Below are 18,138 nucleotides of genomic sequence, written 5' to 3'. Positions count from 1 at the left end.
GCGTCCTCGGCTTGGAGTGCAGGCGGAGCCCACATTGGTACCCGGATCGGTATTACCGTCACAAAAATTAATGGCTAAAAACTGGTTTTGTATCAGTAGGGTCGCTTCAAGCTGCAGTTTTTGTTATCAGAGAGATACATGGCTCTAACCCGCAGGGCTAGTGGCCGACCTGGCGCTGACTCGGAAGCGTCTCCGTATCTCCTTGAGCTACGTCGTCAGCTTCCGAGCGTCGGGTCGTCTCAGAAGGCCCGACGTCGATTGTCGACTCAGCCTCCAGGTCCTGCGACGGAGAAGAGCTACGCTATCTGCTCGTCGGTGCAGCTCGCGTTGCAGGAGCCTCTTGCAACTGTTCATCTTGAAGTTACAGATGTGAGCTGTGCAAGACTGCAGCACAGGCTATTGGGTACGAAACGCTACTGGTACAGGTCGGTCAAGCAGGAGAAGCAAGGCAAGATCCGCTGGGAGGTAAAGATGTATCAGATATGCTGTAGGAAGTCGACGGTTGAGGCACTCTTGAAGTGCACCTGGCACATGATGCCGAGACTCTCCAGCGAAGATGTTGCAGTCAAGTCTGCTGGCTTTTTCGATACGGAGAAAGCGGCGATGACAACGCTGGAAGCTGCTGTAAAGTCACGAGATATTACGAATCCATTCACAGGTTTAAGTGTGCGAAAAAACGAGCTACCTCTGCAGCTGGTCAAGTATTTCCAAATAGTGATCGTGTCGGATAGATTCCAAAGGAAGGCACAGAACGAGCGCCTTGAAATGATCTACAGACTGCTCCTGGACGCAGCTCCGAAGTCTGCCAATGCACAAGAAGACATAGAGACGAAGCTTGCTCATCAGCAATCGGGCTTGCTGTGGCCGACAATCAAGTCCCGCTTGCGTGGATTCTCGACTATTGGAAATAACGTCGTTGCTCTCCCAGTCTGGAGATCGCTGGAGTGCCACTTCACAATTTGTGCGAAATCATCGACTCAGTGGAGAGCTGGGCGAAGCAGACAGGAGATCGAGCGGCCGTTTACTGAGCGTTTCGGCTTGAGTCATCTTGCCAATGACCGAGCTTTTAATGTGAATCCCGGAGTACTTCCAGCATCTCGGGGCCTCGCTGAGTTAGTATCGCTGAACCAAGAGGATCTCTACTCCATGCAGAGGACGGAATCGATGCCGCACTTTTACCATGGATTACCCGATGAAGTGAAGCGCATGATCGCTGAGGAGCAAGCCAAAATGGCGCAAGGGCGAGCAGACTCGATCGCTTTCCAGAAGCTCACAACGAACACAGAGGGCGCCTTCGTTAGAAGGTATCTCAAACGTCGACGTGAATATGTGCAGGTGGCCATCAAATTACAGCAGCTCTATCGAAGCAACATGCACAGCAAAACCTTACGACGATGCTATCGCCAGCAGATCGGTGCTATGGCACTTCAGCGCCTATTTCGTGGCCACCAACGGCGTAAGTACTCAAGAGCTTTCTTCCGCGTTGTCACGTGTGCTGCGCTCATCATTCAGTCAGTCTATTGGTCGTACAAGTCTAGACATGATACCAAGGCGATGCGTACGCGATACCAGCGCGCAACACTCGATATCCAGCGAGTATGTCGTGGGTTTCTCGGAAGAGGACACGCCCGGCGATTACGTCGCCTGGAAGCTAATGCGGTCATTATGGAAAAACTCGTGAGGGGGTTTATGGGGAGGCGTCGAGCTCGGCGTGTTTTCTTAGCCCAGCACAAGCAACAAGTCGTTATTCCTGCATGCTTACGTATCCAGAGGGTATGGCGAGGGCAACGTGATCGAGTATTAGTTAACGGTAAACGACAAGAAAGAGAGAAAGCTCGTGTATACATTCCTGCTGCCGTGCGAATCCAGAAGTTGGTCCGAGGTTTCTTAGCTCGATGTTCAGTGATGAAGATTCGTGCTGTGGATAAAGCAGCGAGAAGTATTCAGAAGTTATGGCGTTCTCGCCGATTCTTCCGGAAGTGGATGGATCTCATGGAGTTGCGCCGAATGGATCGGATGGCGTCGCAAATTGGTTCGATTGCGCGAGGAATTCTCACAAGGAAGTTTATTCAGCGCGAAAAGCAGAAGCGGCACTTTCGACGTGTAATTGAACCGTCCGCCGCAAGAATTCAACGCGTATTCCGTGGCTACATTGTGCGAAAGAGACTCGAAGGCATCCGCGACCAGATTGAAGCTGCCATAACGTTGCAGCAAATGTGGCGCTCCAGATCCACCGTCAAGACGATTCGAGAGAAACTACGTGGCTTTCGACTCGCGCTTCGTGAGTCCGCAGCTGGAAGAATTCAACGGTGTTATCTCTGCTACCGGGCACGACAAGAACTTGACTTTCGTCGTCTCACACACCACGCACGGTACGGGAAGGCTGCACTTGCCGCTCAAGCAGCTTGGAGAAGTTATTGCAGTCGGAAGCAGCTGAAAGAGTTCCGATTCTGCTCCACGATCGAACGCAAGGCGACGTCGCTTACCCAGTCGAAAGAGGACCGTGAAATGATCGAGTTCGACGTTTTCGACGCTCGTGCCGATTTGAAACGTGTTATGAAGTACAAGGCCAAGATGCTGCGTCGAATCAGGGAGATGAAGGAGATGCGAATTGAGTGGGAACGACGACAACCGGTAGTTGAACAGGAATTGAGTCAACTCACTGAGGAAGACATGGATCGAGGCTGGGGCGAAGCATTCGAGACTGAAAAGCACCTTATACACTTCAGTCTCGAGCTCAGTCTGGAAGATATTCTCTCCAAAAAGCAGCAGGTGAGGGAGTACGAAGAAGAAATTGAGGACTTGCGTATCGAACTGGAAGATCTGGAACGCGACATGGAAGAGTGCATTTTGAACGAGACCATGGAACTCGAGTCTTATCGCGACGTGGAGCTACAGAGAGCTGCGATGATGTTTGCCGACGAGAGGGCTCGGAGAATTCGATTGCAGCGCATTCGATGGGGCACGAGGAACGTGCGTAAATATGTCGTGGCGCGTGAGCGTAAAGACCTTCAACTGTTACAGAAGGAGGCGTTGGATAAACGCCAAGTGGAGGAATTGGGTGTACTGGCGTTTGAGAAGAAGCAGTTTGTAAAACGCAAGTTGAAGCAGGCAATTGAAGATGCCGCGAGGTCACGAGCCAAGCAGGGCGAGGTGATGATGGCGATGAAGCGTGATTCCAGCATCGTCCATGGATTTAAGGAGGCTGTTCAGAAGATGCACGCGATCACTCAGGAGTATTCGTATCACTATCGACTGCCGAAGACCGATCTCCGAGAAGATCTAGACTCTGTAATGTGCTCTGGGTGTGGCCGTGTCACCTGTGACTGTCATTTGAAGGGAAATGAGATAGCTGATGAGGAAGGAGCTACAATGAAGCAATATGCAAACAACGCAATGATCAACACACGCAACAGACTAGCAAAACGTTGGCGATACCAAGATTGAGCGACGGCTGCAACATTCGACCTGAAGACGCCATCGGTGTGATTTCACATGTACCCATGACACGCAGTACTTAGTCGTCCGACCAGTCTGAAGCTTCAGACATGCTCAGCGAATCTTCACGGTTCCGTAGTCCAATCATTTGCTACAAGACACCACATACAAATATCAGTCTCCGCCCATCCGATGAACCACTAAATGCTCAAGGAGGTCACGTACCGATTCAAAATTCGCCACTGGATTCTTGACATCTTCCGTCTTGGGCGGTGGCGGCGGTTGCTTTGGCTGAGTAGAGCCTTCATCCTGCTTCCTCTTGATGTTCCGGATTTGAGCCAAGAAATCGTCCCCATCGGTGGACTTGTCGTCGTCGGACATGTGGCCGCGGCCATCGTCACTTCCATCGTCTGACATAGCCAGCGTGGGTAGTTTAGTGTGTTGTTGTCCGTCGTCAGACGGAGGAGGGGGTGGAGGAGGCTGCACTGGAGCAGTCACCTCCTTCGCAGTCAAAACTGTCACAGGCTTCGCAGCTGCCTTCTCGCGCTCGCGTCTCTGCTCCATTTGGTCTTGCTTGCCGCTGATAGCAGCCTGCCTTCGAAGCATTCGCTGCTGCATTTCTTCAGCAATTGTCAACGGCTTGTTTGCACTGTCACCTGCCTTCGCGATAGGATCCGCCTTCTTTTCACTTGGGTCCACCTATGGTTATGCGTGATAACACAGAAATTAGTGACATGAGCTTCGTAGCGCAGCATCAACGGATCCAACCTTTCGGAGCTTAATTTTGGGGTTACGAATCTGATCCAGCAAGCTGAGGGCCGGCGGTTGGTTGTCTTCCTCCTCCGCGGCCGGTGGCGCTGGGGGTCCATCCTGTCCAGCAAAGTGTAGTTACGTGTCAGCACTAAACGAATAAATGCTGCCAGCTGACTGAGAACCATACCTCTTGAGGCGGCGGCGGGGGTGGTGCATCATCGTCCTCTCCATTTGCCATGGGTGGTGGCGGCGGAGGTGGGGCCAAGTCATCTTCGTCGTCCCCTTGCGGAGGCGGAGGAGGTGGAGGAGGAGCGTCATCTTCAATCTTGGTAAAGTCTACAGTAGGCGCCGGTGGAGGAGGTGGGGGAGCACCGTCTACCGGGCCCACCTGAAAGTTCTGCTCCGACGGCTCCTGGGCCACAGGTCCCTCCTCAAAGTTCGCAACTGTAGGCAGATCCGGCAGCGTCTTGTCTTGGAACATGGACGGAGCGATTGACGCGTTGCTCTCTTGCGCGTATTTGTAGTCGGCGATGTTCTCGAGCGGCAGGTTCGTCGGCAGCTTCGCCGACATGTCGGGCATGATGCCCATCGACGGGTGGAACTCGTAATTGAGTCCGTGCACGGCCGGCTAAAAACCAGCAGCAAACACTTCATCAGTCATCAGACCAACATAGATCCAGTATTCATTCCACGTACCAACTCGTCTCCGTATTCGATCGTGCGAGGAGCCTTGGCCAGTTCCTTCCGCTTCTCCTCTTCCTCTTCGTAGTCTGTGCCCAGTAGATTATCCCACGACGTGTACTACAACACAAACGCATCAGTCCACATTCCCATTCTCCCTTTCACCGTCCTCCTTACCTTCTGGTACGGATTCTCTCCGGAATTGAAGAGCAGCACGCTGCCTACAGACGGGATATACTCGGGTAATCTACCCAGTCCCTCCTTCTCCATATCAGCCTCAGGCTGTTGTGTCTTCTGGTATTCGTTCACCTTCTCGAAGAGTTCCACCACCTCAGCCATGTGTTGTCCTCTTTGAGCGGGGGGCAGTGGCTCTGCCGGGAGGAAGTGCGTGTCGTCGTCCGCATCAGGCACCAGCGGCGGTGCATCGGCATACGGTTTGTCGTGGAACAGCGTCTTGGGCAGCGGTATGTGCTTGGGCGCCGGGTACTTGGAGGTGGAGAATACAGTCGTGGGCTTGTTGCTCGTGCGGCGAGCCGTGAGCGCGTTAACCTTGGCCTGACACACCTGGATGCGCTTGTCCACGGCGGCTACACGCTCCTTCTCCTGCGAAACTTTATGCTCCAAGCGATTGAACACGTCCCCCACCACGGCGTCCAGCTGGGACAGCGCCTTAAGCACGTCCTTAGCTACAAACTGCGGCTGCAGGTCGCCGTATACGCGGTCTACCGCGTATACTTGCGACGTCTGCATCGTGAGCGTAATTATCGGAAGTGAAGTACAGTAAGGAGTGAAAGTGCGGCGTTTTATGTGGTAGTAGACAGCTGGTGACGAAATGCGACATGTTTTGGCTTGACATTTGTAAGAGTCACATTGAGGTCCGACTTGAAGCTGATTGGGTACTCAAAACCGCAAGACTTCAAAGTTTTTCTATCAGTATCTACCATTGTTGATGGCGGCCGCCTTTATGCTGAAGTCTAAACACAAAGGAATGTGGTCCGATAGGAACTGGCAGTTGGGCAGCGCCGTCTTCGAATAAGCCTCGAGCACTTCAGGCGGATGCACCTTGAGCCCGGCGAACGGAGTCAGCGTCTCCGGTGTATACCAAACGTAGTCCACCACACCTGTCCAGTGCCCTGACAACGAGCAACAGCGTTTCAAGTTACGAGACCTCCAAATATCACTTCACACTTAGCTGAATAGCTGACCGCACCTGTGTAGTTGGTGTACTCCGGTTCAGCACCAAAGACTGAAGCATAGGCACTAGCAAAGCCGATGTTGTGCTCCAAGTCAAGCGACGCGTAGATGTTCGCGAGCTGCTGCGGTGGACACTGGATGTCCGGATGGTCGAGTAGAACATGGTTACGCGTCATAAACTCGTACACAGCGCTAGAAGGTTCACTGTTGAAGTCGCCACAAAGTATCGTGGGCAGGTTGCGACTTAGCGTGACTCGCTCAAGCTGTCACAAACGCAATCAGCCAAAAACTACATCAGTACATGCGCGCCTTTGGTCCAAGATTGGTGATAACACGAACTAATACCTGTTTCGCCAGCATATTTGTCTGCCACATTTTGACGTCCGGGAACTTGGGATTGGAGAAAATATGCACGTTCGTGATACAAATCAACGGGCCTGACTGAGATTTTCGCGCAACCACCTCGTTGTTCGCTGGAACCACCTCCAACACTGCGATCTGAGCCACATTGTCACGCTGAAGTCGCTGTCGCATCTTGTTTAGCGTTGACAAGAACATTTCACGTGCGGCCATCGACGGGCCCTGGTAGTCTAAGTCGTACTCCGTTTGCACCTGCGTGAGGAAGTCGTTTGCCAGGTCATTGAAGTCAACCGGGTACCGTTCCTTGAGAATGAAGCGGTTGCGCTTGTAAAACAGCGCACAGCCGTCCACTTTTCCCTCAAGACCCATGGACTCACGTGATTTCTTCAGATACCAGCCTTCGTATCCCCACTCTTCCATCATTGGCGCAAAGAAGCTCTTGTAGTGGTCACCTTGCACCTCCTGGAGACAAATGATGTCGGCGTTGTACGACTGCAACTCGCGCTTTAATAACTCTCTTCGGAACGACCAGCTAAGAGCCCAGATCGGACAGTATGGATACATCTGTCGCGTCGCGTAGATCTCAGCCAGGATATTGTACGTGAGCACGCGGAAGACGCCAATCTGCCGCAGTCGTGGTGTCAGTCGCTCTTCGTTCACATTCGCCAGCATCTGCCGCCTTGGAGGCATGGGTGGAACTTTGGTCGAACCACAGTCATCAATTTCAGCACACACAGAGTAGTGATCTAGCCTAGCAGAGCAAAGAGCACACACTTACACGGCAGCACGAGCCCAGTATCGACTGTCTTGGTCAGTACGCCGCCGCCGACACGCTTAATGGCCTTACATTCTACTCGAATCACGTGGCCCACGTCCTCGGCGGTAGGTGTGTACGACCGACTGTAAGACAATAGCGGCATGTGCGTGAGAAACTCAGTCTCGACCAAACGGGTCAACGACGCGGTTCCCTACTTTTCTTCCTGCACCTTGACCCACGACTCCTTCGGCAGCGGGCAGAACGTGTCCATATGGTGTAATTGCGATTTCCACGGAAAGTAGCCGTCTCCTTGTCGCAGCTGCGCCTCGACCAGCGCTTGCGAGTCGTGCAATTGCTTGTGCTTGTGCCAGGCCAAACGGAAGCAATCTGAACTGCAGAAGCACGAGTGTTCCCTTGTGATGCCCAGTCTGCAGCACTGCACGCACTCGATCTTGGCCACGAGCAGCAGTACATTGCCAGCACCGTCGCTGGTGTGGCGTGTACACTCGCTGTTGGCACACGCACGCCGCATGGAGGACCTGAACCAGTGGAATTGCATGTCCACATCCTTATCGTCAATGTCGCCGTCTCCGGAGCGGAAAAAGGCGTGCGTCATCATCGTACAGCCCTCCACAGGCTGGTCCACGCGCAGCGAAATCTTGCCCTCTCCATACACTGGAGATCCTTTCGGCGGCGACACTGAGCGCGGGCCTCGCGTTGACGAAGGCGAAGGCGACATGAGGTGGCTCTTCTTCATAGGAGAGGATTCTACATTGCAGCAGGGAAAATAGTGGGGTGCGATGGAAGCACCGGTAGAGTGTGAGGACTTAGAGGAAGTTTTAAGCTTCTAGTGGGGCGGCGGACAGCCACGCTAGCTTCTCCCGCGCTGCTCAAAGCCGCGAGAAATATATATACGTGCATGTATTTCACCAAGACGCACCGTTTAGCAGCAAGTGGCGGCCCTGGGGGCATCCGAGCTCTCAGTAGTGAATTCGAGCTTGTTCTTGGCCCCGGATCTCAGGCTAGAACCAGTTTACAATCACCGGGAGAGCACAAACTGGGACCAGAGACAGAGTGCTACGAGCGTAGCTGGCCAGGGGAGGCGGGTCGGGCTTGCGAGAGGCTACAGGGACCCGACGATGCGGCTGCGTGGCGGGCTCTTGCTTTGTGGCGCGAGTCGTTAAGCTAGGAAGTAATGGAGACATACTGAGAGTAAGCCAAGAAGTAGTAAACGATGCTGATTGGACAAAAGGGTAAATGATCCCCTTTCATCCAATCCACATCTCGTGAGATGTGTATCCACTATCGAGACGCTTGCGTTGGGGCCGCCGATATCACCCACTGGGTGACACCCAGTGAGGGTGACCCAACCACCAGCCGACATTCTCGTTGGCACTGACCCAGGCGGACTGCGCGCTGTGTGTGGCTCTAAAGGTAAAGCCTTGACAGCCCTTGAGATTACCGTATACGAGATCTCCTACTTCAGACCCTATATTGTTTAGGTTTTTGTGTCGAGCACAGATTATACCCCACCCCTACCCCCACCCCACCTGATGCATCTCTGCACACTGAAATGAACGTTTCTCAACAAAGTGTAATTCCCCATTTTCGAATCGGCGGCGCACCCAGCAAAGCCCCGGCCGCCTAGTAGCAGCAGTCGTCGCTCAAAAGATCGAGTGTATCCCAATTCAAACCAAGATTCACTCGGTTTAGTTTTGAGATCTTTACTGAAAGACCTTCTCGATAAAGGCCCTGAAGGATCCAGGCAGGTAGGTCAAACCGCCGGACCCTGAGACGTGACATCCTGTCAAAGGAACCCTTCCTGACAACGCCGGCACTGGACCCAGCTCCGACGAAATAGAATATATCTAGTTTAGTCAAGATTCTGTAGTACCCGAAACGCAGCAATCGACTGAGGAAGACGACGATGAGATGGCGGAACTAAAACCGGATGCACCCCCAGACACTGGCTCGAACCATCATAAGAAAGCCTGCCAACCGGTGACCATAAAATTTAAGGATAAAACAGAAATAGATTAAAGTGGAGGATCATGAGCAGACCAGTCGCTACAAGGAGCAAACCGTAGAGCCAACCATTGGCATACCCAGTTCAGATGGCGAACAGGAACCTCAGTCAGGCCGGGTCAACAATACGCGGGGATAGAGCCTAGCGAGATGGTTGAGACAATTGTTGTAGAAATGAAGACTTCGACGAGCGAGCAGCCTTGGACAGCATGGACAATGACGATCACTGAACTTTTCAGTATCGCGCACAACAAGATTCGTCTCGAAGAAGAGTTGATACCATCCGGGAAGCAGCGCTACCATAAGCTTAAAGGCGACATAAACTATTGTTGTACTAGCTGTTATAGGAAACGTGTGTTATTACGGATGGCTCGTATGTGGACTGGGGTTATGCGATAGCAGCTACGGAGGAGCTCTACGACACCACCAAGTCCTTCAAGGCGAAAATGCACAGCATGATCAGCAAGGTTAAATGGACTAAAACCAAACCAATAAATCAGTGGGCGGCAAAAGTGAAGGCGGGCGTTGAGGGAGGGGACGCTGGCGAAGAGCAGACTTCAGACGAAGGACAATATCAAGACTTCATGCTCAATCCCGCCATATTCATATTGCAAGTCTTCGAGCATTATGCGAGCAGCCTGCAACAGCAACTTCAGGACGTCAGGTGCGCACCGGCACGAAGGATGAACGGGAAACCATTGGGGGGGGGCGGAAGGCACGATAGTATGTGTATCGAATAACCTATAGTATCGAGATAGAGATGTATCACTTTAGAGATTGATATAAATAATACAGGGGTTTTCTCAACGAACTGTTTGGTTGAGGGCAGTTGATCGGGGAGACCAGCACACTTTGCGTTCTCCCCGCCAGCCCCAAGACCCTCTTCGTTCTCCTCTTCCTCCACCAAGGGGCCAGTTTGTTACACTGGTAGCACTTGTTGATCTAGACTCGACGACCATGGCCCCCGCGACGCGCAAGAACGACCAAGACGCGCCACCAGGAGGAGAGAGACAAGCCGAGCTTGAAGCGCAGCTCACAAAGCTACGTGCCGAGATTACAGCCCTCCAAGCCAGCGATCAAGCACAGCGTCAACCGCCGATAGAGTCCAAGGCTCGCGTTCCGATCGGCCTGCCGAAGTTTAAGGGGAAGCGTGACGACGATGTGCACCAGTGGCTCTTCCAAGCTGAGACCCTGTGCCGAAATGACGGTCACGACACGACGGACGACAACTACACGCTGTCTTCGATTGCTGGGACGGCGATGGAGGAACCTGCGTCAGGATGGTTCCTATTCTGGGTCTCGAGAACTTTCGCGGATATGCAGACGTGGCGTCGGCTCACGAATGATGCCCTCGCTCACTTCGAAGCCTCCAACTATCAAGCGGTGCTACGACAGAAGCTACGTGAGTTCCGTCAGGTCAATGACATCGAAGAGTACAATGGGGAGTATTCGTCGTTGATCTTCCGCGTTGAGGACATGAGCGAAGTCGAACAAGTCAGCTACTATTGTGACGGTCTCAAGCGTGCGACTCAGGCCTATGTTAAGCTTCAAAACGCGACGACGCTGAGTGAGGCGATGGCCCATGCTGCCAAGTATGAGATGTCTCATTTCGGTGGCGAGCGCAAACAGACCCGCGAGAAGCCGGAGCGTGAGCAACAGTCCCGCGGACGAGCAAGCTCTAACCAGTCCAACAACAAGAAGCCGTTCAGAAAGAAGTCCTTCAAGCCCGGTCACTACGCTCCCGCAGAACAAGCCAAGAAACGACCCGTGTGCTACTATTGCAAGAAGCCAGGGTACTTCAAGCGTGATTGCAAGAAGCTGAAGAGTGACGAGGGAAACGATCAGCCACGCCAGTAGAAGAGGAACCTGACGTGGCGAAGGCTAGCGAAAAAGATTTAACCGTAAACGAGGATACGTTGAATCTGCTTTGCGAAGACCCTCTCGTCTACACTCGTGCGCCATTGTTTTCGATTCAAGGATCAATAGTACAGGGTGTAAAAATTTCGGTGCCAAGATGCTGTTGGATTGTGGTGCCACAACCGTATACGTGTCTCGTGGATTCGTCAAGAAGCACGAGCTGAAGATACCAGTGTGTAGCAGTTGTCTTCGATATTCCTGAGGAGTTTGACTGTGTTCTCGGGATGCCATTCTTTGTGGATGTACATCCAGAAATCGACTGGAAGAACCGTTGCTTCAAGGTATGCGTCTCAGATGGAGCCTCAATGGCGGACATTTCGACTCCCTGTAGGAGCGCAGTCAGGTTAATGGCTCTGGGCTTCACGATGCTGCGGATTGCGAGCGCTCTGCCGCGATAAGCCGTGATTCCTGTCGAGCCGCCGTGCCAGAAACACGACTGGAGGGCGAAGTAGAAAGCGCTGAAAGACCAGCTGAGGACGTGGAGAAGCTCTCGAAGCGTGGGAAGAAGAACGCTAGAGCTGAAGCAATGTTTACTCTCGGAGTGGTTGATTCGGAAGGAGTTGAGACCAAGTACATCACTAGGAAGAAGCTACGGAAGTTCCTACGGTTACCTGCGAAGGACTTACCGGAACACGACTTCATGATTGTGGTAACAAACGATACGATCAAGGCGATCGAACGAGACCTTAAGAGGAACGATGAGCTAGACAACGTTGGATCCGAGAAGGCCAGGCGTTTTTTAAACACGGACTGGGAGACGTTCAAGGATAACCCAGCATACCCAGTTCTCGTCGAGTACAAGGATAATGTGTTCAAGCCAGAGTTGCCCGATGGACTGCCAATGGAGCGCGACATGGAGCACCGTATCGACGTGAAGGACCCAAACACTGCAATGTATCTGCAGCAGTGGCGTCTCTCGCCAGAGCAGAAGACGGAAATCGACAAGTGGGTACGCGAGATGATCGCGAAGGGACTGATTCGACCATGCATCAGCCCTCACGCTGCACCGACATTCTGCGTACACAAACCAGTGAAATGGCGTATCGTTCACGACTACCGGTACCTCAACAGCAACACGATCAGACAGAGCGTTCTGATGACGCGCAAGAAAGACGTTTTCGATAGTATGGCTGGCGCCTACTATTTTTCGTGTATGGATTTAATGTCAGCGTACTACCAAGTTCAAATGAAGATGGATCATGCGAAGTACACCGCATCCCAAGCGCCAAGCGGCATCTATGAATTCCCGGTACTACCTATGTGAGTCAGCAATGCTCCTGCAACTATGCATAGGTTGACGTCGTCGTTGTTCAAGGGGTTGTCGCACACCAGATCATTCTAGGATGATATCTACGTGTTCACGAAGTCGAAGGACATCAACGAGCACTTGCAAGCGCTACGCGACGTGCTGGAGATACTCAAGGAGAGCAAGCTGTACGTGAAATTGTCCAAGTGTGTGTTCTGCGCTGAAGAGATCCCGTGTCTTGGTGATTTTATTGGCCGAAACGGAGTTCGTATAGACCCAGACAAAGTACAGACAATTCGCGATTGGTCGATCCCAAGGACCCAAGAACAACCCCACAGCTTTCTTGGTTTAACTGGATACGTGCAGCGATTGTGTAAGCTGAATGCTGAACTGACGGCACCACTATTTACTCTGTTGAAGAAGTAAAACCAGCGGAATGCGAAGATAACACTGAATGCAGTGCAGTTGAAGAGCTTCAAGGATCTGAGACGACGACTATCCGACACACCAGTTCTACATTAACCCGACTTCACAAAGCAGATGCACTTGCGGACGGACGCAAGTCTGTTCGCTGTGGGTGGTGTTCTCTCTCAAGTTGTCGATGAAATCGAGCGGCAAATCGCTTATACCAGCCGGAAGCCGAAGTCAGCAGAGCTGAAGTACCCAACTCAACAGCAGGAGCTACTCGCGATTGTTAACGCGTCGGCGGCGTTTCGGATTTACTGTTTGATCGACCGGTGATGATCGAGACGGACCACAAGTCAATCGAGGGAATTTTTCAGCAGAAGATGGCGAATAGACGGTTACCCCGCTAAAACGACATCCTCGCAGAATAGCAGTCAGTCTTTGCGTATTTACCAGGAGCGAAGAACGGTATCGCGGACGCACTGAGCCGAAGACCATATCTTAAACCTGAGATGAAGGAGTTCCACGATTTACTCGTCATAAGCTTCAACGAGACGAGTTACCAACTTCGTGTTACCGAGATTTGGCCAACAAATGAGCTGATAAAGTTGATTATCAACGGGTACGCTAAGGACAAAATCACTCGAGAAATTCGACGCGCTATCAAGAAGCGTGATCCAGTTAAACGTTCAAGGTATACAAACTTCAAGATTTTCATCAAGTTCCAGGCGCAAGTTCAAGTATACAAATGTCAAGATGAAAAGGAGCCGTGCTATTTTCAGCCTAGCCTACTTTTCCCTAGACCGGTATTTTAGCGAATCAGGACGCGTCGGACGAACCGCACTTTCGCCAGCCACGAAAAGGCGCATTCCTACAGCGGCATCTGCACGGGGCTTTCGTCGGAAACGAAGCGACCGTGCTTCGTCACCTGCAGCATGAACGCGTGCGACTTACGCTGAGGACCTGGGAGAACACCTGCGCACAGATACACGCCAGGCGTCAGCAGCAGAAAATTCAGACCGACGCAAGCTTGAACGCCTTCGAGACGAAACTGGACCTGACTTACACCAATCGTATCCTCACAGATCTCAGCGCGGTTTTCGCCCACCAGGTGACCGACACGCATTCTGCTTGGTTCGTGCCATGGCAGGCTCTCGAGGGGGCGAGTAGCTGCGCAGCCAAGGACACATACACAACAGGGCGGCGGACACAGCGGCAGTGGCGAGCGTCGACTGAGGTAAGTTGCTAACTGGGTAGAGTCTTAGGCAGGTGAGAAGCTGCGGTAGTGGAGACCAAGGCGTAGAGCAAAATGGTAAGAAGCGAGGAGGAGCAACGGATACGTCAAGACCGGCGACGAACTCAACCGCACTTGAAGAAACAAGTATGACGAGCATTTCAAATGCTGGAGGGGTGAGTGTATCGAATAACCTATTGTATCGAGATAGAGAAATATCTCTTTAGAGATTGATATTAAATAATACAGGGGCTATCTCAACCAACTGTTTGGTTGAGGGCAGTTGGTCGGGGAGACCAGCACACTTTGCTTTCTCCCCGCCAGCCCCAAGACTCTCTTCGTTCTCCTCTTCCTCCGACAAGGGGCCAGTTTGTTACAGTATGTCGCAGGGTGCCTGAATTTCTTAAGAGTGTTCTCGATTCTAAGGAACGCCTTCGCCTCTATAGAACGATTCAAAGTTAAGTAGAAAGAGAGCTTCTAGTACATTTACGATGACGAATCACTTATCGTGAAAGTCACCAGCACACGCATGCCATTCAAGAGGACATCCGAGTAGCAGCAAAAGAGAAGCACTCTAACACGCCGGATCTGAGGAAGATGCTTAGCTTGGCCAAAACGATAAGCTACCATCATGTACAGCGCAGCATGCACTTTTTCTTCTTCGATAGAGCAACAGCGCGAGCATTCCAGAACGTTGCAAATTCCATTCAAGAAAACCGTCTATCGTCTAGCCAATGCACACGGTCTGGATACAGGCTCAGATTGAGCGATGCAATGGGCCCAAAATGGCACGAGACGGACGCCACAACGACAAAATGAAGTTGACGTCTACAATGTAACGCGTTTTACGGATATTGATAGACTATAAGCTTACCTTCAACAACACATTTCGGCAAAGTTTGAAATGGAAGACATGGATATATGCAGTCCTAAATCCAAGACTTTGGCTGTCTGGAGACTGACGGCACACGCTGCAGAATGCCCTGATTTTCTACGGGGCATTGTTCGCATCCTTTGGTTTGGCAGACTACTCGTACTTAACCACCCCTGGGATCGAGGCAGACTGCAGTGTCTTCGTTGCGGTAATGATGGACACTAGCCGTTCGCCGCCGCTACGCGGCGGAGTGGCATGGTTTGTTGGAGATGAGGTGGCCGGAACTTTATTGCTTCTTGGTGTCGCGTGTTTTGAGAGCGTGGCTCACCCCGTAGATCTTGGCATCGTGTATTTAACCACTTGCCTTTCCGTAGTCTCATTCGGCCCCGTATAATATCGTGGTTTGGAACGTTTCCGCTACCCCGTACTACAGGTTGGATGTTGTTTTCTTCAATGGCCCATGCTCTTTCGTGCTCTTCCCGGCTTCGAGGTTCCTGCCCACCCATGGCCCACGCTGCTCAGCGGTTCTGTCCTCTCTCTTGTGGGTTCATGCGCGTTAGTACGGCCTTTTCGTAAATGCTAACTTTTCTCTGTTCTCAAACGTTTATGTGGGTTGCACTGGCTTCGTGGTAGATACTATTTCGTAACCGTTGGCCTTCCATCGCCGGTGCTCTAGCCGAAGTGTGCTATTCCGTGGTTTGGTGACTTCATGCAGTCGTGTTGTTCCGTCGCCCGTGCATCGTGATCTCCTGATGAAGTGTCATCGACCGCGGTATCACGCTATCGTGCAATCGCGGTGTGGTTATGCTTTCTATGGTATTGTGCACGTGTGGTGCATCTGCGTTGTCCGTGTTATCGTGCTCTACGATGCCATCGTGCTCCACGGTGTGTAATCGTGGTCATACCAAGCCCACCCCCTGTGCATTTGGTGGGCGGTCCGCAGTCCGTGCAATCGTGTTATCATGTACTGCTGTCCTCCGTGGCTCGGTAAGCTCAGGTTCTACACTGGTATGGTGCTCCGTGACTCGGTGATTTCGCGTGGCAGCGTGTTCTCCGATGGTTTAGTGGCTAACCCACCGTCCATGCTGTCGTGTTATCTCTGGTGTCGGGGCTGGGCTGTCGTCTGTGTTATCGTTAGCTACCGTAGTGTCACGCTCCGTGGATCGGTGAGCTCATGTTCTACCTAGGCATCGAGCTCCAAAGATTGATGATTTCTGATTTCCCGTATCTGGCCTCCTGCGGGCTCAGGTTTGGTCGGTTGACTGTGCTCCATGTTTACCCGTGGTGTTGTTGGAGTATTGTTTCTGTGCACTCTCACCGATACGTGTTCTACCGTGGCTTCGAACGTCCGTGCTCTTCCGTAGCCCGTGCTTTTCAGCATGCTGGGGTGTCTATGTATTTAGTTCCCTTCCGTGGCCCGTACGTTCCTGTCATGTTCTCTCCATCTGTTCTTTTCATGGCTGCGTGCTCTTTCATCTTTCACGCTACTTATAAAACTTCGTGGTTTGCATCGGCTAAGTCTTCTATCATCGTACATGGCCTTCCGTGCTTCGTGTTGCTCTTCTATCCCATCGTGTACATAGTGTAATTCGGTTTTCCTTCGTGTTTCGTGTCCTTGCTTAGACATGTGCATCCGCGCCAACTTAATCACAAACGCTGTTCCCATTTTGTTTGATGTACACAACGTATATTGTTTGATGTACACAACGTATATTGTTGGAAAGTTCACATAATATCTTAACGTCGCACACTACGCGCGCAAATACAAAGGAAGATGATAATTTTTCCCGGGGGCAGTGTGAGGTGCAGGGGTGTAAGCCACGATAGTCATATTTTAAAGTTTTCACATTATTAAAAATAGTAATACAATTGTTATTTATTATTAAACGCTGATATAATTATTATGTGTACTACTACTACAAATGACTGCAAGCAAAAATATGAAATGCCTTGATAACAGTACTAAGAAAAATAATATTGTAAGTTAAATTAGTACAGCAGTACTACGAAGCCTAAAACATCATTCTAAATTCAATAAGTACTAAAGTTTCGATTGAGGCCGAAATATAAGTCACCAGGGCCTATAATTTTTTTCTCCAGCTCCTACGACGATATAGTACGTGTGTGCTCATCGGCGCCTTTTAATTGTGCTAATTAACGTGTACACAGGCAGCGCCCTTTGCGTGAGGTGGCGAGCCGCAGCTGAAAATGAGAGCAAAATGAAATTTAAATGGTGCAGTTAAGTACGATGTGTAGTCCACATACAGTAAGTACAGCACATAATATCTGTTTTAGCGAATCGAGGCCGCCTTCGCTGCGCTCGGCAGCCAGTAGAACGCGCGTATTTGCGTTACATTTTAGAACCCTACCCTCGGACGGACTGACAGACAGACGGACAACACACTCCACTAGAGAGGTAAGATACTACTAGCGCTCTGGGCGCCCGCTCCGCGGACGCTAGGGCATGGGTTGGTTGGTGTAGTGTGGGCTGTCCGCCTCCGCTGCGCTACGGCGGATGAAAGAACATTCTGAAATCAAAGCTAAATGTATTATATGAATTACGTGCCCTACCAAGTCCGCGTCCCAAAGATCTCCCTGTACACAATATTGTTGGTGTGTACGTTCCCGTCCTCATCGATGGCCTCTGGATCCACCGCAATCTTGATCGCCTTCCTTGAAGTAACTCTCGACAAAGCCACATACAGCTGGCCATGTGCGAAGACCGGTGATTCCAAGTAGATACCCACGTGGTGGATCGATTGTCCTTGGGCCTTGTTAATTGTCATGGCAAACGCTGGAACCACGGGGAATTGCTTACGCTTGAGTTTGAACGGGAACTCCTTGTCATCGTCCTCACTATAAAAGACGATCCGAGGAATGAACACCTTCGTACCCTTGAACGGCCCGGACATAATGCTGGCCTCGATGCTTCTGTCGCGCAGTGACACAACCCGAAGCCGCGTTCCGTTGCAAAGTCCTGCGTCGCTATTCAGGTTTCTAATCATGATGATAGGTGTTCCAACCTTCAGAACAATCCTGTGCGGAGGAATACCGGAGAAGTTAAGAGAGTTTAAGAACTCCTGCTCAAACATATTTGCATCCGCGACTCCTTCGAGGCTGTCCACCGAGAGATACTCCTTAGTTTCACCCGACAGCCGTTCCGCAACCATGTCGTTGATACGCCGAACACTTGCATTTGTGGGGGCTAGTATGGCTCGCTCAACGAAGTATTCATCGGGTAAATTCTCAGTATC

General features: G+C 51.6%; 2 protein-coding genes across 2 annotated transcripts; one reads left to right on the top strand and one right to left on the bottom strand.

The window, feature by feature from the left end:
• Positions 1 to 138: 138 nt before the first annotated feature.
• Positions 139 to 3,447, top strand: PITG_01615 (uncharacterized protein; the record flags this gene model as incomplete). Its single annotated transcript, XM_002908198.1, has 2 exons — positions 139 to 1,902; positions 1,948 to 3,447. The coding sequence occupies 2 exons, from the start codon at positions 139 to 141 to the stop codon at positions 3,445 to 3,447; spliced, it is 3,264 nt and encodes a 1,087-aa protein (XP_002908244.1).
• On the bottom strand, positions 3,424 to 8,346 carry PITG_01614 (carbon catabolite repressor protein, putative; the record flags this gene model as incomplete). Its single annotated transcript, XM_002908197.1, has 12 exons — positions 3,424 to 3,589; positions 3,664 to 4,137; positions 4,207 to 4,308; positions 4,379 to 4,819; positions 4,888 to 4,992; positions 5,050 to 5,594; positions 5,814 to 5,993; positions 6,083 to 6,329; positions 6,412 to 7,124; positions 7,205 to 7,326; positions 7,399 to 7,951; positions 8,124 to 8,346. The coding sequence occupies 11 exons, from the start codon at positions 7,938 to 7,940 to the stop codon at positions 3,518 to 3,520; spliced, it is 3,543 nt and encodes a 1,180-aa protein (XP_002908243.1).
• Positions 8,347 to 18,138: the final 9,792 nt, after the last annotated feature.

This window comes from Phytophthora infestans, genomic scaffold (assembly GCF_000142945.1).
Source record: "Phytophthora infestans T30-4 supercont1.2 genomic scaffold, whole genome shotgun sequence".
In the NCBI taxonomy this organism is placed as follows: Eukaryota; Oomycota; class Peronosporomycetes; order Peronosporales; family Peronosporaceae; genus Phytophthora; species Phytophthora infestans.
This window is presented reverse-complemented; position numbering and strand designations above follow the sequence as displayed.